The sequence below is a fragment of the Lemur catta genome, chromosome 10 (genome assembly GCF_020740605.2).
Source record: "Lemur catta isolate mLemCat1 chromosome 10, mLemCat1.pri, whole genome shotgun sequence".
Lineage (NCBI taxonomy): Eukaryota > Metazoa > Chordata > Mammalia > Primates > Lemuridae > Lemur > Lemur catta.
This window is the reverse complement of record NC_059137.1, coordinates 42,166,486-42,190,932: the sequence shown is the minus strand read 5'-3', so window position 1 is coordinate 42,190,932 and position 24,447 is coordinate 42,166,486. Positions and strand designations below refer to the sequence as shown.

At 41.7% G+C, this 24,447-nt stretch overlaps 2 protein-coding genes across 3 annotated transcripts in view; one reads left to right on the top strand and one right to left on the bottom strand.

The window, feature by feature from the left end:
* MOB3B (MOB kinase activator 3B) overlaps positions 1-23,249 on the bottom strand; it is a 178,052-nt gene extending 154,803 nt beyond the window's left edge. For both annotated transcript variants that reach the window (XM_045562392.1, XM_045562391.1), the window contains exon 1: positions 23,013-23,249. The gene's annotated coding sequence lies outside the window, so the exon portion shown is untranslated. The remainder of the gene's footprint in view (positions 1-23,012) is intronic.
* IFNK (interferon kappa) lies at positions 17,658-18,398 on the top strand. The gene has a single exon (XM_045562120.1). The coding sequence runs from the start codon at positions 17,658-17,660 to the stop codon at positions 18,396-18,398; it is 741 nt and encodes a 246-aa protein (XP_045418076.1).
* Positions 23,250-24,447: the final 1,198 nt, after the last annotated feature.

Below are 24,447 nucleotides of genomic sequence, written 5' to 3'. Positions count from 1 at the left end.
GGGGCCTTCACCTTCTCTCAAATTAACAAGCTGCCAAACTAAAATGAAAACCAAAGTGGAGGCTGATCCCAGCCCCAGGCTGCTGGGCAGAGGAGGCTGCCACTGTGGCCTAGAAGGCAGCCCTGCCTTCTCTCTGCAGCTGACCTTACCTTCCTCAGCTCAGCAGCCTGGGTCAGCTCTCCTGTGCTCCTGCCTCCTCTTCCTGCTTACTTTGCCCCAGATTCTGACTTGAGCCTTGCTAGAAATACTGATTAGCCCTCTGTAGAGTTCAGCCATCTGGTGGCACCAGAATCATACAATAATCTGTATAGTGGACCCTCTAATGTGCCACCCAGATTCCTTTAAACAGATGTTTTTCTCCCAGTTGTTGGGAGTGTAAGAGGCTGACACTTCTCAGCTGAGCATCTATCTCTCAAGGAAGCATCCTTGGCTGGAGAGTCTGTCGGGGACTGGTCTGATCACCCCACACACCTGGGCAGTGTACGCAGAGCTAAAGTGATGCTTGGCCCCTGGCACTTGGGGAGATGGAGGAAGAACAGCAAGAAAGCAGGACCCTCTGGCCAGAGGGTGGTGATGGGCAGGCCTCCTCCTTGACTGTCACAAGTCCTGAAAAGGGATCAGGGGCTTAGAAGGGTCCTACGAGTGTGTTAATTCATCCACCTTCAGCACAGGAAAAGTGGGACCAATATCAAACCTCAAACCCCATCTATCAGTTTCCTCTCCCTTCTGTAACAAATTACCACACACTTAGTGGCTTTAAGCAACACAAATTTATCTTACCATGAGGAGGTCGAGAGTCCACAGTGGGTGGCAGGGTTGTGTTCCTGCTGGGGGCTCTGGGGGAGAATCCATTTTCTTGCCTTTTCTAGCTCCCCAAGGCTGCCCGCATTCCTTGCCTTGTGGCCCTGCATCTCTCCGACTTCTGCTTCTTCTGTCACTGCATCTGCTCAGGCTCTCACTCACCTGCCTCCCTCTCAGAAAGACCCTGTGATGACCTTGGGCCCATCCTGATAATCCAGGATAATCACCCATCTCCATATCTTTAACATAATCATAGATACAAAATACCTTTTGACATGTAAGGCGACGTATTTATAGGGTTTATGGATTAGAATGTGGACGTCTTTGGGGAGGGCCATTATTTTATCTACCACGCTCTATCATGTTTTTCCAAATCGCTGGTGTTCTCAAGGACAGTGTCCTGCATTTGGCTGTAGGAATAATAAAGCTGCCTGCAAACATCTATGTGTATGCCTAGGCCCCCTTAGGAAAGGGAAAGAATGAAGGAATGATTTAGCCTGGTGTTTCTGACCTTAAATTAGCTTTTCCCAAAGGGCTGCCTCCTAGATTAGATACATACTACATTAAAAAGTATCACTCTCTAATAAGTGTGGGAAGTACTGCATTTACATTCTCCTTGGACACTCACAATGCATATTAGTACAACAGTCCTGAGATATCCTGCAGTAAAGAAACCTCTGGCTGCTTGCTTAACTCTTGAGTTTTCTAAATTTATTTTCACATAATATTTCATGGAACACTTTGGGAATGCTGCATTAGCTTATATTCCAACTCTGACCAATGCCATATAAACAGCTCTGCAGGAAGCCTTCAGACTTCTCAGGCTCCTCCTGAGACCCTAAACCATGAAACTCTCCTGCCAACACCAGTCCTATTAACTAACATCTTAGACGGAGCTTGCACCAGCCCTCAGGTGCACTTTGGCAAAACCGGAAACTGCCTATTGACTCACATCGTGCGAAGTATATGAAGTGACACATTCTTCAGGTGTCTCAGTTCTGCCTGGAGACTCATTTCCTGGAGAGCCATTTATTTTCTCTCTTCCTTCTTCTTGACTCTAGCTCTCAAAACTAAACAAATAAACAAAAAAATGACCAGGAAATAATGTGTCACCAAATACACTCATAGGCTTTTACCTGCTCTCTTTCCCATCAAATCAAATACTTGGGATTCGATTTGTGGCAGATTGCCACATGAGAACTAAAACATCTTCTTCATTCAGCAAATGGGCTCCTATTATCAAAACAGAGAAGAGCTCACACATTGCCTTATTGTTGGTGTGTTCCAGGCTGCAGCCCTGGATCGCTACTGCAGAGGGATGTTTGACTCATCGCAGTCTTTCTCAGGAATCCCTGCAAGTCTTCGAGGAACCATGGCATCTCAACCAGAAGGAAAATTAGAGATTACTCATTTAATTTTCTTCTGGAATCCTGAAATCTTTCTTCAATATTTCTTCATTAAAAGGCTCTTCATTCATGTTTCACACATTTTACAACCATTATCTACCTTTCAACTACTATTCACTTGAACAAATCCTCTGTCCAAGAGGACCACATAACTTGCCAAGCCCACACACCAGGCTATGAGCCTCTTCCCTGTGTCTAAAATTCCTCCTCTCATCCACACACATTTTTCATCATAATAATAGCCAATATGTATTGGATGTGCCCATATTCCATATGGTCAGCACTATGCAAGTCCCTTTAATGATGTCACTTTATTTAATCTTGACTCTAGTCCTATATTGTAATATTGTTACTCTATAGACAAACAAAATCATTTACAGAGTTTTACTGTATTTACTGATACCATTTACTGTGTGCCACATTTAAGACATTGTGCTAAGTGCTTTGCATTTTTATCATCACGTCTATGAGTAGATGTTGTGATTCCTCTTTTGCAGATAAAGAAATGGAAGTTTCCATATGGTGAGAAATCACCCATGGTCACACAGCTAGTAAGAAGCAGAGCTGGGATCCCAAACCATGAATACCTTATATTCATCCTTCATTCCCTCCTTCTTATTTTCTTTCCAGCCAGTTGGTTCTTCTGTGTATCTCTGAATTCACAGAGCACTTATTCATCATCCCACTCTTGTTACTTGTCATATTCTGCACAGTGGTTACTTTTTCTTCACTGGGCATCTCTTATACTATCTTGTATCCCTTAGCATGTTGCTCACAACATACTCTCTATAAACGTAAACTGGTCTAGAACAAATCTCACAGCAACCAGGACTGGTGTGAAAATCTCTTTTTGATGAAGGGTTTCTAGGTCTCAGCCAATTTCTTGGTTATTTCAGGAAACAGCTATACAATGTTAATGTGTGGGAATTAAACTAAATAATTTGTCCCTGATGTGTCTTTTAACAGCTACCGTAGGAGAGAGCGACTTAGGCTGAGTCCTCTTAGATATATTGGTGAGGCCAAGGTTGAAAGAATCTCTAAAAGTCAGAGTTGCATCTCCAATATCTAGCAAAGTGCCTAGCACAAAGTAGGTGCTCAAAAAAAATGCCTTTTGAATAACGATCTGTTATAAGCAAAATCATTTATTATAGACTGAGCATTTGGAAACAATAATCTCTTCACTGCTGAACTGATTCTTAAAAATCATTCACCTAGAAGGTTTAAGTTTTTCAAGCAATCAAAGCTGATGATGTTAATAATATGATTTTTCTTTTGAGATGTATGTGGTACACTGATGAATTTGTTTTTAAAGAATTCAAGGTTAGCTGTTAAGTCAGGAGTTAAGAAGAGACAGAGAATTATTAAGGACCTCCAACCAAGAGCCCTGCATCATTTTGGGGGACGAGAGGAATACACTTGGGAAATATGACTTTCTCTGTAATATTAATATATACTCAGGATATTCAAATCCTGTGAACAAGTTCCTGAAGAAACTATTTCACTGACATCATAATAATACCTTTTAGCTAAAGCACACTGTCTTTTGCCTGAGTCTCTTAAACTCCCACTACTAAATGTTGATGTTCTACAAACAACAAATCATAAGATCTGAACTGAAAAGGTTTTTCAAAGTATCACATTAAAAAAACACAAGGCTCATTCAGAACCTTTTCATCCACTCAGCCATCAGGTTCTTCTCCAGGGGCTGAGGAAATCCACATGCAGGGACTTCCCAAAAAGCCCTGGCAGGATCTGGGGAACAATGTAGAGGTAGGGACTCTGGGAACACATCTGAGGCACTTCTAGAAAAATAAAATCAGAGAAGGGCCTATATCATCAAATGCAAGAAATCAAAACTCTTATTTTTTCATTTTGAAGGCTATTTTTCTAAAACTAAGTAAAGTACATTAAAGTATATTAAAATATTAACCCATACAAAAAACAATGAGGGAGATAAGGTATCAGGTAACCCTAATAAATGCAAATAGGAAATCAAATGGAGTCCCAGATGGGAAGGCTGAAAAACTATGCTAAGTTTTGCCCCCAGACAGCTCTTTGTAAACAGAGGAACAACATTAATGTGGATGCTTAAAACAATACAGCAAATCACCTGGTCTAAATATATGAAGAAAATGGGGCCCACTGAGGCTGATTGCCAAGGTCAGACATTTCATTAAAATAGAACCAAGGTCTCCTAAAACTCTAATCTTTCCACTACTCCAGGGAAAACAAACAGCTCCAGTTTCAGCTGATCTGTAGTAGATGGTGGCTGTTACCTGGAGAAAGCCAGGTCTGGGCTTGGCAGACCTGCATGTTACGATCAGGAAGTGATGTCTGTCCTGGCATTGTGAAAAGAGTGGTAACACATGAGCTATGGATCTGCATCTCTCCAGAATACCATGCTACACAATCTAAGTCTACAGAAAAGCCATCAAGATTGTAGAGTGACTAACTCAAATGTTTTCAGCTTTCCTAATGCTCATTATTCACATAAGAGATAAATTTATTCATCTAATAAAATATATAAATATATTTTATTTATATAAATATATAAATATATTAAGAGATAGTGTGAATTTCAGTTTTAATGCTAAGCCTTAGTATCAACATATATTTGCTCCAGGAAGGAAGGGAGAGAGGGAGGGAAAGAAGAAATGAGAAAGGCAGGGACAAAGGGAAGGAGGGAGGGAGAGGAGGAAGGAAGAAGGTGGGAGGGATGGATGGAGGAGGGAAGGAAGTTCCTCAAATACTTAGAGTCCCCCAAATTTAAAGAAACATTAAATGAAGTTATCGGCCCAAGAAATTTACGTAACATCCTTTAGTGACAACACGTACTTTATTAACAACTTAATTTTCCGTTCAATGGGATTTTAACCCATCTTCTGAAAAGAATAAACTTTATAATTTTAAGTGACTCATCTGATGAAAGCAAGTTTATGTGGTAATAGAAAAGAGAAAGGGGAAGAAAACAAAAACGAAGGAGAGGGCAAAAGTCATTTTACGGTGTAAAAGATAGGAGTTTTCTACACTTCTCTTTTGTTTAAACCAAAGAAAACATTGAGATTATGATGTGATCATTGTTGCTGTTATGTTGTCTAAGCAAAAGAGTAATTTTGTAATCCTGCATTGATATGTTCCACCTGAATTTGGATATTTGGTTTCTTCTTCTACCATTATCTTATTTGTATGCTCTGTTGACATCAGTGATTCAGAAAGTATGCTCCCCAAAACACTAGATCCTCAAGACATTAAAAGTATGATTTTTTTTTTAAGTACATGGTCAACTAAGCTTGTTATATATCATGGGTTAAACAAATTTAACAGTATATCACTGCAAGATTGTAGAGGCTTCTCATATATTAGCATATACTGTGAGTCTAGATTAAACATATAAGGTTTTCTAAATTTCTTTAATCACAAAATCCTTCTTCTGTGGAGTTTCTGGCAAAATAAGTGTTTCATGGAACCAACATCGAGAAAACAGATTTGAACACTTCTGCACCTCAAATCGCTATGTGGAAAATTGTTCCATCCCCTCTTTTAATTACATGACGCTTCTGGTCCTGCCCACAGCCCGTCCCTGTGGCAGGACCCTCCAAGTTCCACAGGACACAGGCCCTGGGATGCTTCTCCACGTCTGCTGCTGCGTGGAGACCTCGGCAGGCCCCCCGGCTCTTCCCTCTTCTCACAGAGACAGCAGCGCCTTTTCCTCCTTTAGCCACAGAAGCCAGAAATGAATTCCAGCCACACCCTGGAATTATATTTGCCTGGTCCCCCATGTCAGGTCAACTGCAGGGACTCATTAACAGCCTCCAGCGTCTAAACTGACCACATGGACGGCAAAAGGATCTCACTCTCCACAGGCAGAAAAAGAAGCCCATGTGTGTTTAACTCATTTGGTCAGAAGCCAGGAGTCTCTAAAAGTCTTTCTTGAAAAAGCTATTTTTGAGAGGTTAGGGTTGCGATATGATTAGGTGACAAATTTTCCTCTTTATTTGGAAAAAAAAAACAAAAAAGAAAAACATGATATACTCAAGACACCTATTTTATACTTAAACAACAGTTTAACAAAAAATCAGGCAGACTTTAGCTCTGTGTGAACTTTGCCAAGTTGTATAACTTTTTGCAGCCTTGGTTCTTCAACTGTAAAATGGGGATAAAACTATTCACCCTGCGGCATTCTTTTGGTGATAAAGTGAAATAATACATGCCCTAGTATCACCATGCTTGATGCCTGGTTAATGCCTAGTGCAGTATTATTTGAGGATGGTACTGCAGGATCTTCTCCTACATGTCGGTCCCCATGGGAAATAAGCACCATGGGTTCTATTTTTTTTTTTTTTTTTTTTTTTGAGACAGAGTCTTGCTCTGTTGCCCAGGCTAGAGTGAGTGCTGTGGCGTCAGCCTAGCTCACAGCAACCTCAAACTCCTGGGCTTAAGCTATCTTACTGCCTCAGCCTCCCGGGACTACAGGCATGCGCCACCATGCCCAGCTAATTTTTTCTATATATATTTTAGTTGGCCAGATAATTTCTTTCTATTTTTTTTTTAGTAGAGACGGGGTCTCACTCTTGCTCAGGCTGGTCTCAAACTCCTGACCTTGAGTGATCCACCTGCCTCGGCCTCCCAGAGTGCTAGGATTACAGGCGTGAGCCACCGCGCCTGGCCCGTGGGTTCTATTTTTTAAAGAAAGCAAATGGCAGTACCTTTCTAGCCAAAACAGATTTCTTATAAGGAAAGTATGCTTAGATAGCAAATGAATCATCTTCTTATTTGTACAGCCTTGAAAAAATATTTAAGTCTTTTATTTCAACAGTACTTCTTTTCCTACTTTTTAGAAAAGAAAACAGACCCAGTAGAAAGCTGCCTATGGCTGACAACTTCAATTCTCTCCAAAGGGATTTTTAAAATTCTTTATTGGGCATCTACAATGTGTCCCATCAAATCAGCCCAAATCCCTGTGCCAACTCATACCAGTGCCAATGCATTTTGATTGCTAGACTGTTTTTCCAAATGGATCAGAAGCACAGCAGAGATGGGCTAACTGTTCACCAAACCATTCCCTCTCCTTCCTGGGCATGTGACTGTATTTCCTGGCATCCCTTGCACTTAGCTGTGACTATGTGATGAAGTTCCAGCCAATGTGATATGACTGGAAATGATGTGCGCCCCTCTGAGCCTAGCCCATATAACTTTCCCACACACTATGCCATGCTTTTACCCTTTTGCCCCAGCTTGATGAAGATAAGCCCTGCAACCTTGGAAGCCACATGGACGATGGCAGAGCCACAAGAGGGAAGGTATCCGTGTCCTTGATCACTGCTTGGAAGAGAGCCAACTGCACCTCAAGTATCCTGCTCCAAACTTTACATGAGTGAGAAATGTTTCTATCCTATTTGGGCCATCCTATAACTTTCGGTGTGTTTTTTACAGTAGCTGGTATCTGGAGCACTGGAAGTCCTGAAAGTTTTACAGATCATTATGAGATTATTTGTAAAAATAATGAATCTAATCCTTGTGTGCCAAATCAGACACTAGCTCATAAAATAATCAAAAAGTAAGATATCATTGTAGACTAAGTTCTACTCTAGGTAAAATATCAGAAGTGCCAAAAGTTTAAGAAAAATATTGCTCAAAACCTTGAAATATAGAAAATCCATTTCACTTATTTAATTTTTCCATGACACAAGAAAGGCTGCCATTGCTTGACTTCAGTGACAGGAACATTTTGATCCAACCATATGAAACACTACTGTTTCATGGGACCATACATTGTGTCAGGGCATTAGTATAGACAGACATTTCTGAGAATTAGATATTTATGAGGTTTTTTTAAAAAAACAAATTGTAGAGAATTGGCATTGTCAGCTCCAGGCTTTCCTCTATGTTTAGTAAATAATAGCTTAGGATCACGTTCTTAACTTCATAATTATATGATTATACTCCATTATGACTTGACTACAGATAATTATCCATGGTTTAAATTGATCATGAAACATATTATTTTATTTAAATGTCAGAATGTACAGGAATCTGCATTTATTCTGTGGACACATGGGAAATACACCAAGGGATACTCTCAGAAATTTAAGCCTCAAGCCAAACCTGAGAAGTTCAAGCCTCAACTCCAACCTAAGATCAATTAAGTAAAGAATTAATATTTATATCATTGTCTAAAGTGTAAGGGACCTAACCTAGTTTAAGGCCATTCAGTTAAAGATTTAATGCCAAATGGGAATCCTTACTGGTTATCAAAAAACAATCACGGTAATATAGTAAAGACCTTATAAGCAAATGGATTATCAATGGCACTTCTGGAAAACTGCCTTTGGTGACTCCAGATGTTAGCCTGGACCCAAATACATCCTAAGTAACCTCCTAATAACACGTTGCCAACCAGTCCTATTCTTTCCATCTCCAATGCTCCCACCTTTGCTTGGCCACCACAACTCTCACCTGGCCTCCATGCTTCCACTTTTGCCCCCTCTCCAAACTTTCTCCCCCCAAGGTCCCCAAAGAGGTCTATTTAAAGCATATGTCATCATACTACTCTCTTGCTCAAAACTCTTTCACATGTTTTCATTGGTCTTACAATAAAATTGGAACTCCATCATAGCCTGCTGTGCCCTACTCTGTCCCAACCTATCCTACTACCAACATCTCCATTCCCTTCACTCCATCCCAACTAATCTCCTTCGTGTCCCTTAAATATCCCAAGCTCTTTCTGTCAAGGCCTGTGAACTTGCTGTTCTCTCTGCCCGAAATTTCTCCCTCAAGCTCTTCACAGGGCTCACTGCTCTTCACCCTTCAGGTCTCACTTCACCCATCACCTCTCCCAGTGACTCTTTTGCCCTGTTTACTGCCTTCATGGCACGTATAAAACCCTGTAATTTTTTATATTTATTGTCAGAAAACCTGGATACTCTATGAGGACTCAGTTTTGTTGTGGCTTTATCTTTTGGATACTGTGAATATTTTAACAGATCATATTATCTCTTTGCTTGTAGAAAGCCCAGGGACAGATTTGCAACCCTCTGCAATATTGACACTGGACATTATCACATGCATTCTTATGTCCTAACTGTACCTCTGATTTCATCTCATTTTCCCTCAATTCTGATTTCTTTAACTACTCGTTATTCTCTTGTAGTATCTATATTTCTATAAGCTGTTTTGAATCATCTGGGGAATGAAATAGACCATTAATGCATAGATACACACTGTGGATTTTACACCAAACCCTTTACCACCTTAGTCCTATAAAAGACAATGCGGCTTCAGACAGATCTGGGTTGGTATCCCCATTCTGTGGATTTCTAGCTCTATGACCTTGGGTAAGTTGCTCAATATTTCTAGGCTTCCATTTCCTCCTCTTTAAATTGAGGATAATAACATCTACATTTCATAGTAACTATGAGAATTAAACAGAATATATGTAAAGTGTTGGCACTTAGTAATTGTCAAATAAAAAGTATCTTTTATTATAATTAATAACTATACAGATTGTTACCAAAGAACATGTAAAGACAATGTCTGGCTGATCATGTTGACAGACTTATGAGTACTGAGACTAATATTAGCTACTCATACAGCACATTCTAACAAAGACCTATGGTTACAGAGTTATTTCCATGTTAGCTCAACGTCTCCAAGCCATTCTTTCCAACATGCTGGAGATGGTGCAAGATCCTCTGACCACCAAGGTTCCCAGCATCATATGCCCTGTCATGGATTGAACTGTGTCTTCCCAAAAGATATATTGAAATCCTAATCTCCCAGTATCTATAATGTGACCTTATTTGAAAAAAGGGTCTTTGCACATGTAACCAAGTTAAGATAAGGTCATACCGGATTAAGGTAGGTGTTAAATTCAACAAGTAGTGTTCTTATAAGAAGGCCATGTGAAGGGACACACAGATACATGGAGAAAACCATGTAACTATGGAGGCAGAGGTGACACATCTAGGAACCAAGGAACACCAAGGATTGCCAGCAAGCACCAGAGGCTAGAAGAGGCAAGGAAAGACTCTTGCTTAGAGGCTTTGGAGGGAACATGACCCTGATGACACTTTGATTTTAGACTTCTATATACCAGAACTACGAGAGAATAAATTTCCATTGTTTAAAGCCATCCAGTTTGTGGTGATTTGTTATAGCAACCCTAGGAAACTAATATGTCCCCCAACTCCCACCTGGAAGAAGTAAAGTAACTAAGCCAGCTTTCAGTCCAATTGACATCTGCCAAGGACTCCACAGATACATGCCTGGCAATAAGATGTGTTTCATGGGAGGCATACAAACAATAGCCCAAAGAGTTTGACCTTAGCCTTTAATGAATTAATTCCCCTCTCTGAGCTTCATGTATCACATCAGTAAGATGGCCTTAGGTCTACATCAACAATGGCAAAGGGAGCTTAGTTTGGAAGGGCTGCATTAGAGTGTTGTGTTGAGGAGAATTCTGTGGCGTCATCTGGGCAAAGAGAGAGAGACAGATCAAACAATCAGAATATTCCATCTTTATCCTTCTCATGCCTCTCTGACCATCCTCTTCAGTTTCCTTTTCTGCTGCTCACTCTTTAAACACAAGAGATTCTTAGGGTTTTGACATTGGCTCACTTCTTTTCATACCCTATAAATTTTCCCTATACAGACCCACTGATTGTTATGGTCTTGGCACCTACAGCTTCTGCTGATACTTTCAAATCTGTCTCTCCCATCCACATTCATCTCCTGCCCTAGTCTAGACCCATACATCCAACTGCTGGACAGACATCTCTACTTGCCTATCCCATAGACAATCCAAAGAAACTTGTCTATAACAGAACTCACCAGCTGCTCCCCTAAATCTGCTCCTCCTCCCACCTGCTATCTCTCGGTTAGTGGCACAACCATATACCCAGCTAGAAAACTGAGCTTATCCCTAGTCTATTTTCTTTTTCTCACCCCCTCCCACTCCAAATTAATTGCTAAGACTTGCCAATCTTACCTCCTAAGTAATTCCCTTCTGCATACCTGCTATCACTGTCCTAATTCAAACTCTCATCAGCTGTAGCCTTTTAAGACTCAGCTCAGGTGTCACTGCCTCCAGGAACCTACATTTGTCTTGTCTGCCCTTGTCTTCTTGGAATTTAGCATTGTGTCTAACACAGTAGGCAACAGATGATGATGATGACTATGACAATTATCATTTATCGACCACATATTATGTACAGGCACTGTTCTCAGCACATTGCATCTCCACAATCACCCTTTGGGGTAGGTACTCTTATTATCTCTATTTACAGATAAAGCACAGAAACTTAGATTTGCTCAAAGTTACACAGTTCTTTCAAGATGTAAAGTTGTTGAATTGATCTGATATTCAACTTAAATTAAAATATACCTATAAGGTAAAATACTGAAACACATATCTACTCATTCAATAAATATTTAAAGAGTATATGCTATGCACTAAGCACTAGGGATACAACAGAGAACAACAACAACAAAAAAACCAAACAAATAAAAAAATACATAAATAAATTAATTTCAGACATGGGGGAAAGTCTAGCATCTCTCAGGAAGCCCATTCCAAATCACTTCTCAGGCCACCTGGGGGAAAAGGTATTGTCAGGAGGAAAGAAGACCCCCCCAATCTCCCTGGCTCTAGTAGATTATTCCCAGACACAACCCCCACCCCTAGACATTGCTCAGATACTAAGGAAATTCTAAAACTTGCAGCATGAGTCCTTTGCCAGTCTAAGAAAATCTCACTTAAATTTTTCCATAATAGTGCCTTTTTTTGGTTCTTCATAAATGTCAAGAAACCTTATGACTGCATGCAAGCTGACAGTAATTAAAAGAAGACACTGCCCTCTTCTTTGCAACACCAACTCCTTTTTAAATATTTATCCAAGACAAGGGTACATTTCTGCCCATCACCCACTCCACTCTTGTTTCTTCCTGACTACAGGCACTCTGGGATGTGGTCTGGGAAGAAATCCACATCTACTCAGCGGGAAAAGAGAAGGTCATTCAGGTAGTGACATCCATCATTCGCCCCTGCCATCTGAAATTCTTACTATCGCCCCAGGAGTAAAAGTTCCATTAGGGCTCAAAAGGACAAAGGGATACCAACAGGGGAATGAGGACGTGGTTGGGGGCTGTTCTGGCAATCCTAAAACACAGAACAGAGTAGGTTTCACTGAGGGTGCGTATTTATTTACTTAAATACTTAACAGGGTGCTGCTACCTTTCTTTTTGTCAGGGATCATTTTCTTTCTAAGAGCTCAAATTATTCTTATGTAGGAAGTTATCATATATATAATCTTCAGCTCGGCTACAAAAGAGAACTGGGTATTAGCCTGTTCAGAGAGCCTCTCTAAAAGTGGTACGATAAAATGACAGCTATGGGGAGCATCTAGTACAAAGAAGTGGCACTGTGGTGGTGGGGCAATGGTCTAGAGCCTCCCAGCAGTTTTACTACACAGGATAATACCCAATCAGACTTGAGAACCATGAGAAATCACATGGCAGTCTTTGACTCAATAAACATTTACTCTCTCTGTGTAAGAGGTGCCATGGATACAAAACCAAAGAAGTCACATTTCTAATCTGGAGGGGAAAATAGATGAATCAACCAAACAATACAAAACTGTGCAACATCACTAGAGTAAAGGTAGAAAAGTGCTCATGATCTAACCAGCCTCGGGGAATCCCAAAGAAAAACCATCAGCAGTAGTAGAGGACATTAAGTGGACACTTGAGTTGCCACCTACCATTCTGTGAACTCCTCAATTTTCCCCAGCACCTGACTTTGTCCTCCTCATACCCCTACACAAAAAGAACTAAACCTCCAAATAACTTCCCCATCATTAACACATGGCTTCATTACCTTTTCAGTTATCCAGAAAATAATCATTGAGCATCTACTATGTGCCAGGTGCTGTGATAGACTGGATATATCATAAGCCAAGTCTGGTAAGCCATCTATCCTGGGCCTACCATGTAGACTTTTTTATATTATCTCCAAATTATATTGTATATACAGTCACAGAGATACACTTATAGGATTCAGCTTCAAAACATATCACAAGTTTTACAGTTCTGTTTTGGCCACTCAAAAAAATATATATACAAGTCCTCCTACCCCCACCCATGAAAGTGATCCAGGTCTCTCTCAGTCTCCGTGGGTCTTGCTCTGCATTTAAGAGAAAGCAGCAAACAAGCCAGTTGTTGCACCTGCCCTCACAGAACTTACTGTTTAGTGGGGAGAAATATATCAAACAAGGACACATGCCAAACTGGTAAGTATAGTTACTGCAGGGAAGGAGAGGGGCATGACGTGAGGCTGAGCTATCGAGCAAACCTTTCGCTTTCTCTGAAGTGCTTGAATTTTCATGATATTTACATATCTGTGTATTCCCTGTGTAGTCATTATCAATTTCTACATCAGGTACATCATTAAGGTAAGAGGAGCCAGGAAAGGGACCAGAGGACCATGCTGGCCCCAGCTGAGGCTGGCCCCAATGCAGACAGTGAGAATGAGTGAAACACCAAGTTGCCAGAGCTGATGGGGTTGGTCTGGAGCTAAAATAGCCTCACACAGTGTTGTAGTGACCTGTGGGAAGTACGGCCAGTTTTGAATGCAAGTCCTCCCATCCCTGGGCTCTCTGCTGGCTCAATCGCCTTTTGACCCCAATGAAATGACTTACCTTCATGCACTGAGTAACATGAATGATCAACGTGTGACTCTCAGCCTGGTTTGAAACTTGCCTTTTCATGAAGAGCAATAAGTCTCACCAGCAGATGCCAAATGCCCCTCTGCTGAATCACAGCTCTCTTGTCTAGACTGAAATGTCTCATCTCCATTTTGTCAAGCAAATTGTGCTTTGCTCATTATTGTTAATCTTATAATCCACACGGACGCAACACAGTTCCATGAACAACACAGCAGCCCCTGCTAAGCAGCATCCCTCTGAGGAAAGCCTGACCACACATAAACGATCCCGGGACATGGTAGGGAAATGAGAGCAGACATCATGGAAACAACATAGCACGTCAATGCATATCCCACGAATGACAGACGAGGCAGCTGTGACAAACAGATTTAGGGATAAGAATGTTTCCTTACACTGTCATTCTTTTCAATGTTCTGATTAAATTTTGAGATAATTCAGATGGCATGGCTTTTACAGAACAGAGGTATGACCAATCACTGTTCGCTTCTAATCGGAGCAATTACGTGTGAGTGTACACGTGTGTGTGTGTGTGTGTGTGTGTATGCTTATGTACTATTTTGCTCTAGTATGGCAGGTGCCCTCTTGGGAGTGTGCATTGTTGTCAAGGATATACGAACAAGTAAAGCCAGCATGGAGAAATGCCATCAAATGCAACTCTGCAGGAGGAGGAGAGGTAGCAGAGGAAAGGCTTCCTGCAGAGGGTGTCATGTCTGACCTCTGTTTTGAGAGGTCAACGGGAGATTGCATGATATTAATAGATAGTGTTGCCAGATAAAATAAAGACACCCAGTTAAATGTGAATTTCAGACAAACAATGAATGACTTTTCAGTACAGGTATGTCCCAAATATTGCATGGGTATTGTATATTTTTATTTACTAAATCAGGCAATCCTAGTGGTAGGAGAAGGGCAGCCATGAGTGCCAACCATCTTTCCTTCTTTGTCATGAATATTGTCAACATCAGCATCTATTAAAATTTAAAGCACATGGGAATGAGGTCCATACTGTAGGAGAGCCCTAAGAATTTCTCCTCCTACCTAAAACACTGAGAACACACCTGCTTCTTTAACCACCGGGCTCCTTGAAATCGTGTACTACACCTTATTCCTCCTTCTTCAGGGCCTAGGCCAGTGACTGGCATGTGGTAAATGCTGAAAATACATTTTTGAGTAAATGAGAATATGACATGGAAAAATAGTAAAGGGAGGAAATTTGGAGTCAGAGGGCTAAAATGACAAAACAATACATGGCAGAAAATATGCGGAACTTCAAGATGGTTGACAATAGCCAGATCTGCAGCTTCTTCCAACACCTGTGAGCAGAACTTCTTATCATAGTAAGACAACTGAACAATCTCTTAGCTTCAGACCACTGAACGGTCTCAAACTAGTGCAAAGTTTACTAAGCACCACAGGCAAGTTGCAGGGAGGTGGGAGTGTGTACTAAATTAAGAGATCAATACTTATGCAATTATCTATTCAAAAAAATCCATAGTTAAGGAGGACACGGCATTGTAAAAGCAAAAACAGAACAAGCAGTTTTAATTGGAATAGTTCAAAAAGTTTTAGGCAGAAGTTATATGAAGCATGTAAGAAGGTATGGCCCTCAGAGATGCTTCGCACTTTGTAAACTCTGAGTGTGTGTGTGTACATGTGTGTAATCATAAATATATGTATATAAACATATTTTTTTAAACTGAAAGCCTGCAAGAATAGTACTCTCCCACACATTCATTACTCATATTGAATAATTGGAACTGAATCTTAGGGAAAATTCACATTTCCTTTTGAAATACTCTAGAGTGGAAATGTTTCAAGTAAATAAAGTACTACTGAGCTCATCTCAAAAAGTATCTTCTTTTAAAAATAATTTTGCCTTATTAAATAAATACTTTCTGTCCACACACAGAAAACTTTAAAAATCTAGGTAAGTAAAAATACAAAAATAAAAACCACCCATTATTCTTCCAGTCACATGACTCAAAATTTTTAGCATGTATACTTCAAGATATTTTTCTGTACATATATGCATGTCTATATTTAACAAAAATGGTATCAGACTCTATATACTACCATGTAAGCTTGTTTTTAAGCTACAAAGTATATCTATCCAAGTGACCAAATACATTCCCACATATAATTTTTAGTGCTTGCTAAAGTTTTATACTGATGGCTTACTTAACCAGGTACCTATTGCTGAACATTTAAATTATTTTCCATTTTTCTGTGATAAACTTCCTTAGAGCTAAATTTTTAAGGACATCACCATTATTTTTTGGGAATAAATTCCTAGAGGGAGAATTGCTGAGTCAGAGATTATACACATTTGTAAGGTTTTTGATCCATATCATCATTTTGCTTCCTAGGAAGGTTATATCAATCTCCAATCCTATATAAAATATAATATTTTTCAAAGTAAGTCACCCCAAGAAATCTGTCTGTGAAATCAGAATTTATGCAGATAAAGCACATAGAGTATTACATATAATAAGTTTTCTTTTCATAGGCAACCACAGGAAACTAGCCAACTTATTTAGACAGGAACTTTTTAGTCAAATTTTCAAAGTCTGTTATATTTGTGGAACCATGGCTTCTTACCATTCTCAAATGACTTTATTGAAAATTAATGTATTTCTTTTTTTAAGATGGCAAAATAAACTAGCCTTGTGTAATGACATCCCATTTTACTTTATTGGAGAAAGGAATCCATTTGCCTTGACCATAACCAGAAGATTATTTGGTCAAACAAAACGAAAACCACAAATGGTGGATAGCCATCATTACCACAGTAACATTGGTCCAGGCATGAATTAGCTTGGCTAAAATGGGTGACCTCCTACTCATATATGTCCTCAGTGAAAAATACAGGAACAAATGAAAGCCTTTAGAGTCCAGAACCACCAGGCAAGAAGGAATGATAACCAAGCAAAAGTTTTATAATACTGTCTACACTACATCTGAAAAAAAAAAAAAAGAAAAGAAAGAAAATGTATGATACTATAAGAGAGAAGCTTATGAAGCAGAAAAATATTCTCAAATATACAACCCCCTAGAGGATTTCCAAGAAACCTATCAGAGGTGTAGGAAATGCTAGCCAGAAATGGATTTAACTAAAGGAAAGGACAGTTGGAGAATATCAACATGTTCTAATGGCAACAGAACACCAAACCGCGTTAGTCTTCTACATGGTAAGTGCCATTCTGAATTGACCAACTCTGTTCTTCATCTTTTTTGAGATCCAGAAAAATCAAACAAAAAGAGAAAATATACAAATATAGAAGCTTAATTTAATAAGATCAGAAAAACATAAACTATATTATGCTCTGGCGACCTAGCAATCAAATAATCACAGTCATTTGGTCAATGTCTATGATTAACTCAATGAGAGAGGATGTTTGACTATAGGGCCAGGTACCAAAAAAAAAAATATTTTCATGAAGGATTCCTCTCTCTTATGTAATAGAATTGAGTGAATGAATGTGTATATAGAGTCACAGCTTTCAGCTTTCTGAAATACTCTCCCTCAATCCTGTTATGATGATTCTTTAGTGATGAGATGGATCATCCAGGCATTTAAGGTAATGCAATGGTAATGCTTTGCTCACTTTTCTCAAAAAAAAAAAAAAAAAAAAAAAAGATAGCACTTCCAAAGTCTGCGTAGTCACCCAAAGCCAAAAAGCCTCAGAGGCAAAGGAAAGGGGCTGCAACCCTGAGAACTGTAAAACGACCAATGAGAAAACTCCTCCTGTTGAAGATATTCAGGTATATAAAGGAACATGAAAGAGTACTTAAAACATCACTGTGGACTTTGGGTCTTGTGAATTTTTTAGCTTGGAAAAAAAAATCACGCCCAAAGCCTGACATGATTCAAAAGTGTTTGCGGCGTACACTCCTCGTGGGTCTTTGCATTACTGGCATCCTATCTCTGGACTGTAACTTGCTGAATGTTCACCTGAGGAGAGTCACCTGGCATAATCTGAGACTTCTGAGCAGTATGAGCAATTCATTTCCTGTGGAATGTCTAAGAGAAAACCAAGCTTTTGAGTTGCCCCAAGAGATTCTATCACACACCCAGTCTCTGAAAAGGGACCTCAAGGAGGCCTTCTATGAAATGTCCATACAGGCCTTCAACATCTTCAGTCGATACATTTTTGAATCCACCTGGAAACAGAAACACCTGAAAGAAATCCAAATAGGACTTCATCGGCAGGTGGAGTACCTCAAACAATGCTTGGAGGAAGAGGAGAATGAAAACGAAGACATGAAAAAAATGAAAGAAGATGAGATGAAGCACCCAGGAGCTAGGGTCCCCCAGGTGAGCATCCTAGAACTCTGGAGATATTTCAACAGAATAGTCAATTTCCTGAAAGAAAAGAAATACAGTCACTGTGCCTGGGAGATCGTACAAGTAGAAATCAGAAGATGTCTCTACTACCTTCACAAATTCACAGCACTACCCAGGAGAAAATAAGGTACATTTTTAGAATTAAAATTCTATTTCCCTCCAAAATCTCCTTCTCCTTTTCCTCCTTTTTTGTCTTCTTTTTAAGGACTATTGTGCTATTCTGTAAGCTTGTCCTCTGTTGGATTGGTGGTGGTTTATGTAATGTCTGCTGTCTCTGAAGCTTCGCCTTGGAACATCAGTCACGTTCCCTCTCTAAGGAGAGGCAAGGCCAACCCTCCCCTGGTGACCAAGAGTCTTGTTAGAAAGTACTTAAGACAGGTTTAAAGGTGTAAGATTCCCTCTCCATCTTCTAATCTCTCTTCCTCTTCTCTTTGGCCATTTTGAACTAGCTTTGCTCTACCACCTTTGAACTTCACCAAGATAATGATTAGAGGATATGGAGCAGAGAATGTTGCAAAATGTTAACATTTCAATGACTTAACCCTCTTGCTGCCAAGAATGTTTATTCTATGAAACTTCAGCACATTAAAAGAGCTTATACAAGCTCCCAAGAGTCAATACTCTTCCTTTCCCCGCTCCTGCCCAGAGAAAAAAGGTTGACATTTCTGGCCCATTTGCTTCTCAGCTTGGTTTGTTTGAAATGATGCTGTTTGTAGAATGGTATTTCATTACTCTGAGTGAAGATCCATAATGAAGTGGGCTGGATGGTTGAATTAGATGACCATTAAGCTCTCTCATTTCACCTTTGAGAGCGTATGATTCTAATGCAGAGCACTCTTCATTCCTGATGTATATTGTTTAATTCCTATATCTAAAAGCCTGGAAAATGTTGCAGAAAAGTAGTTCGGTATCTGCCATTCATTGCTTTTCACATGCCTGAAATGAAATGCCTAGAGTCATAATATGGAAAAATTTTACAATAGATTTTCCTAGTTAGAAGACTATATTTTCTGTCAGTTAATTAAACTAGCTATCCTAATAACATATGACACTTCATGTCTTTTATCTTTTTACAAGTTATTCTATACCTAGATTAGCTAGATTATTTACTTAAATTTTCTTATATGGCCCTTCATCTATATTAATTCACCACCTAGCTAAAATGAAATTTCTCTTCCTCTCTCTCCTCTACCCCATTTCAGAAACATATATCTTCAAGCAAGAATTAACAGAGATTGTGGCTGCACAAATGCACAAAAGAGGGTGAAATGTACCTGCTTCAGCTCTTGGGAGACCTCTCCTGCTAATGCTATAGGGGGCATGCTGCCAAGCTGTTCAGACTCTAGGTTGTTCCAAGTGCAGGGTTCAAATGGTAATAGTCAAAGAAAGAAAGTCTTATGATAAAAGTGAGGCAAATTTCCATCAAAAAGTTAAAAGAAATGTTTAAAAAAGCAAGAACAAACTGTGGATCATGGTATACGGATTATCAGCAGAAGTATCAGAAAATAAAATGAGTTAGTGTAATCCATTTAGTAAAAACAATTATCAACAGAGTTGTTGTTCCAAATGAAAAAAAAGCACTACAAGCTGTAAAAGAGGCAGGACATGCAAGCTACTAAGATGAAAACACACACTTGCTATTTTCCATGAATTTATCTAATAATGCCTTTGCCTGGTCTCCCTAATAACTTTACTGGAATTATGTCAGTTATTGTAGTCATTCATGGTTGCAGTCTTGCTAAGTGTTTCTATGCAGGAGGGAAGAAAATGGCCAAGAAAGCTGAGTATTTCCAGTCAATACAGATTGTTTGATTGTGAGGCAGGGGTAGAAGTCAGAACAGTATGTTTTTATAAAGAGCACATCTAATCAAAAGGAAAAGGAGAACACCACCACTGAAAAATAGGCAAGGACACAGACTGACATCATCACAAAGGAAGAAATACAGACAGTATGAAAAATGTTTAATCCAACTTGATTTTAAAAACCCAATATAAGACAAGATACTCCCCTGCCATCAATATGCCAGAAACGAAGAAGAATGATAATATAGAATGTAAGTGAGGAGTAAAATATAGCAAACAGATCTCCTTGTGTATTGGTGGGGAGAGGGTAAGAGGGCAGACATTTCCTACAGGACAATACAGCAATCTTAAATATCCTAAAGAGTGCATCAGCCCCTTTGACTTAGCTATCATATCCAGAAATTTATTCCAAGGAAATAATTAGATGAGATTGTTCACTGGAGCCATGTTTGTAACAGCCTCCTCTCTCTTTCTTTCTTTTTTTTTTTTCATTTTCACCTATCTATATTTTCTATTTTTCCTACAATGATTTTTTTGGGAAAAATTTCTTTTTAATTCTAAAATTAAAGAAACCAAACAAGCCTATCTTCCCCTATAATTACCCTGTTTTCTTTCCTGGGGTAGACTGGGACAAGTATTGTCCTTTTACTTCATTAATGATGACTTTGGGTACTTGAGCAACTCCTAACCATTTTGTTGCAGCTTCTCTGCTTCTGCTGCTGCTGCTACATTTCATAGCAATCCTTCCTTGGAGATCATTTTCATAATGAAATGTTTATAAAGTACCTTCCAGTTGTTCAAAGATTTTACTTTTTTTCTTTTATTGGTCCCACTGGTAATACCCAGAAATCACTGGAGAAAGTGCTCTGTGTGTCACATTCCTGACTTAGCAGTCTCATTTCTTGAAACTCAAAAGTTCTGTTAACTTGGTAAGGGGAAAACTCCTAGAACTGTGCAGAGGCAAGCACACAGTTTCCACTTAAAATGTTTGAATGGGTACATAGGTCACAAGTGTTCCTACATAAGCCTCCTACCTCCCCTGGGTTGGGGAGGGATCAAAAGCTGGAAAATAAAAAGAGTATAATTCAGTCTCCTTGGAAGAGGCACTGATTGGGCTTCCCACAGGAAAAGCTGGCAACACCAGGTCAACGCAAGGCTACGAGGAAATATAGTAATAGGTGCCAACAGGTGCACAGACCGGGCCTCCCCTCACTGTTAAGAGGACACTCTGGGCACCATCTGGGGACCCTGCCTTCTCTTTGCTCCAGTTTTTTAATAAATAATCTACAGTACACTCACTACGAAGGAACACCATGTGTACACATCTAACTTGTGCAGGGAAGCAGGCCACCTATAGTCTAACAGGCACACCCACAGGGGAATTCAGGGCCATCCCAAGCCACCTGTTCACTGAGACGTGGAAGCGGGAACATTGCTCTGGCCGGGTGTGAGTCGCATCCTCTGGGTCCTCTTTTTCTACGATGCGGAAAGAGAATTTGGGATTTAAACTGGGAGCCCTACGCGAAGTCAGAACTCCACATTCACCCCCGAGTGAGCCACCACACCACTATTTCCAGGCAACGTCTTGAGGTTTCCTAGGTTTTTTGCCTCTCCATTCTGTGAATTTCTGGCCTGCCCTCCCGCCTCTGGAAACTCGCAGACCCCAGAACCTTGGCTTTCTGCCTACTAGGGGTGCCCTGACACCCTCCCACTGCCCAGGCGGCGGACCAGCCACAATGCCTTTAGCTAGAGATTGAAATCCTCCGGAACCAACCACAGGACACCGTGGATTGGGGCGGAACCTTGCTCTCGAAAGCAGCACCCTTCTCGGATTTTTGCCCTTTGCGGCGCGCCTGGGATCGGATCTGAGAAATGCGCCCTGGGCCACAGGCAGCCGCGGAGGCGGGGCAGGAACAACTTTCCCTCCGCCCTGCAACCGCAAGGCCGGGGTGCGGCGGCCTCGTTGGGGTCGGGCTCCTCTCCTTCCCCAGCTGGGATCCCCTACTGGAGCTGGCCCGGAGGCTGGAGTAGGGGGATGGGGGGACAGCGAGAGGGGCTTCCTTCTCTCCCCAAGCCCCGCCAGATGTTGGAAAGGCAAACAATAGGGGAAACGCGGAGAAACAAAAGGCCATTCGCCACGATCTCTGTGGGCTGTGTCGCGAGGTCCCTGTGGGGAGGGCGCATGGGGGAGGGTCAGAAAGGGGAGTGAGGGGCGATCCCGAGGGGTTTAGGGTCTCTGGTACTTGCCGGGCGCCAAGGGTCAGTTCTTTACCCTCCAGAGACGGGTCCAAGGGTGGGGAGGGGCAATCAAAGAAAAGTTGAAGGCTTTTCACCTTCTTCCCCAGTGCAGGGAAAAGGAAGGGCTGGGGTTCCAGATGTTTGACAGTTGTTGGCCCAAGAGTTCTGCAGGATTTGTGAGTCCTTCGTACACTCCCTACCTCCACGAAGCAGGAACAGCCCGGGGCGACCTGACTGTGCGGAGTTCCCCTCCGCAGCCCCAAGCCGAGCCTCCTCCCTCGGGACCCAGACGCCCAAGCGTGGTCCCCCTGCCCCGGGCGCACTTCTGCGAAAGTTTGTCTTCCCGCCACGCACAGCCCGGCACGCACCCCGCAGGCACCCGCGATTCGGGATGGGTTCGGGGGCAGACCTGCACTCCGAAAGAAGGAGTGTTTTACTGATTTATATCTTTTAAAATCAAGGCCACGGATCCCGGGGTGGGAAGCGGACTCTTGTTCCTGCCGGGAATTGCGCACGCGGGGCCGGCCAGAAGCCAAGGCGCCGGCAGCGGTCCGAGGCGGGCTCCAGCCCCGGAAGCCCGCGGCCGGCCGGCGGGGCGGCGGGTCCACACCTCCCGCTCCCTGTTGCACCCGTCCCCAGGTGCGCCCTGCACCCCCGCCCGCCTGGGGCGCTGCCTCCCCTCGCTTGGTTTTCACTCACCGTGGGGTTATTTCCTTCAGCCCCGGGCCCTGTCGGCTCCCTCCGCCGGGTAAGCTGCAGGCAGGGCGAGAGAGCAAGGCTGAGCTCGGGGCAGGTGGGGCGACGCTTGCGGATCCACGCGAGGAGCTCTCCGGCCAGCGCGCGCGGTCCCAGCGAGCCAGGGGCGGGCGGGCGCCGGGCTCCAGAGCAGCCCCCACAGGCTCCCCGCGCGCCGCGCAGCCCGCCGGGGCTCACTGTCGCGCGGCGGCGCCGGGCGGGGACCCCTGGCGGCCGCCTGTGGAATGGCAGCTCCGTGGGGGAGAGAAGTCAGGTCGCCTTCAGGATCATCTTCCCTCCGGAAAGAGATGGGACAGGCGCAGTCTACCGGGGCTCCCAAGCTTTCAGAAGAGGCACCGACCCTCTGGCGGGCAAGGGCGGCAAGGAAGATGTCGGATCAGAAAGGATGTGTTCTGGGTCCACAACTGCCACTGCCAAGGCACCTAGAGAGGGGAAGATGGCTTACCTTCTCCAGGACTTTCTGACCGCTGAAAAATGCCATAGACTGCCTGACACAGAGTGGAGCATTAATCATAGGAAAATACTTTGAGACTCTAGTGGATTTACTAGAACAAGCTGGGAATAGTGAATAAACAAGGACTTCAAAGCCCAACCCACAGCCACTTTCTACTTGCCTGATCTTGGTCTACCCCAAACTTTGAAACCTCAGTATTCTCCTTTGTAAATTGCGGGGAGTAACATCTACCTTACAGAGTGGTTGTTAAGGATAAACAAATATAGAGAGTATTCTTAGTTTATAGTAAAAGTCATCAAATATGAGCTTCCTGACTTCCCGAGAAAAAAGATTGGGTTCTTCACATCTTTCTAGCCCCCATATGACAGCATGTTAATGTATATTGATTGAGGAGTAGCTAGCAGATGACTACTGCATTTTACAATTCTCACTACACACTTTAAAGAGGTGTGGAAATACATTGAGTAGAAATTAGGATATATGGAGGAAACATCCCTCCCCCAGTAAAGGCTTCCACAGCTACTGGTTATTTTTTGCAATATCAAGTCATCTCTGAGTGAGGGGACTGCCAGATACAAGAACACAACCACCAAGCAATATTTCTATTCATCACAGAAGGATGCAACTTCATTTCCAAACTGCCCCAATTTTTAGACACTCCGACCCAGGTCACTGCATTTAAAGCTTCTTTTGTCCTTCTCACCTCTTGGCAATCAGAGAGCTCTTCATCATCCAGAAGAATTAGGATAGAAGTGTCTCTTAATTATAGCAGTTTACCTTTACTAGTCTTCTCTCATTCACTTATCCCTAACTGGGAGAAGGCTGTTGTCTGCCTAGGAATTCTCATTATGTGATCTCTTCTTTCCCATCAAGAAGAGAGGAAAAACAAGGTTTCTTGTCTCAGAAACTAAAGCAGGACACTGA

Bases quoted from the DNA above. Each gene is read 5' to 3' on its own strand.
- IFNK (XM_045562120.1), top strand. From the start codon at position 17,658: ATGAGAAAACTCCTCCTGTTGAAGATATTCAGGTATATAAAGGAACAT.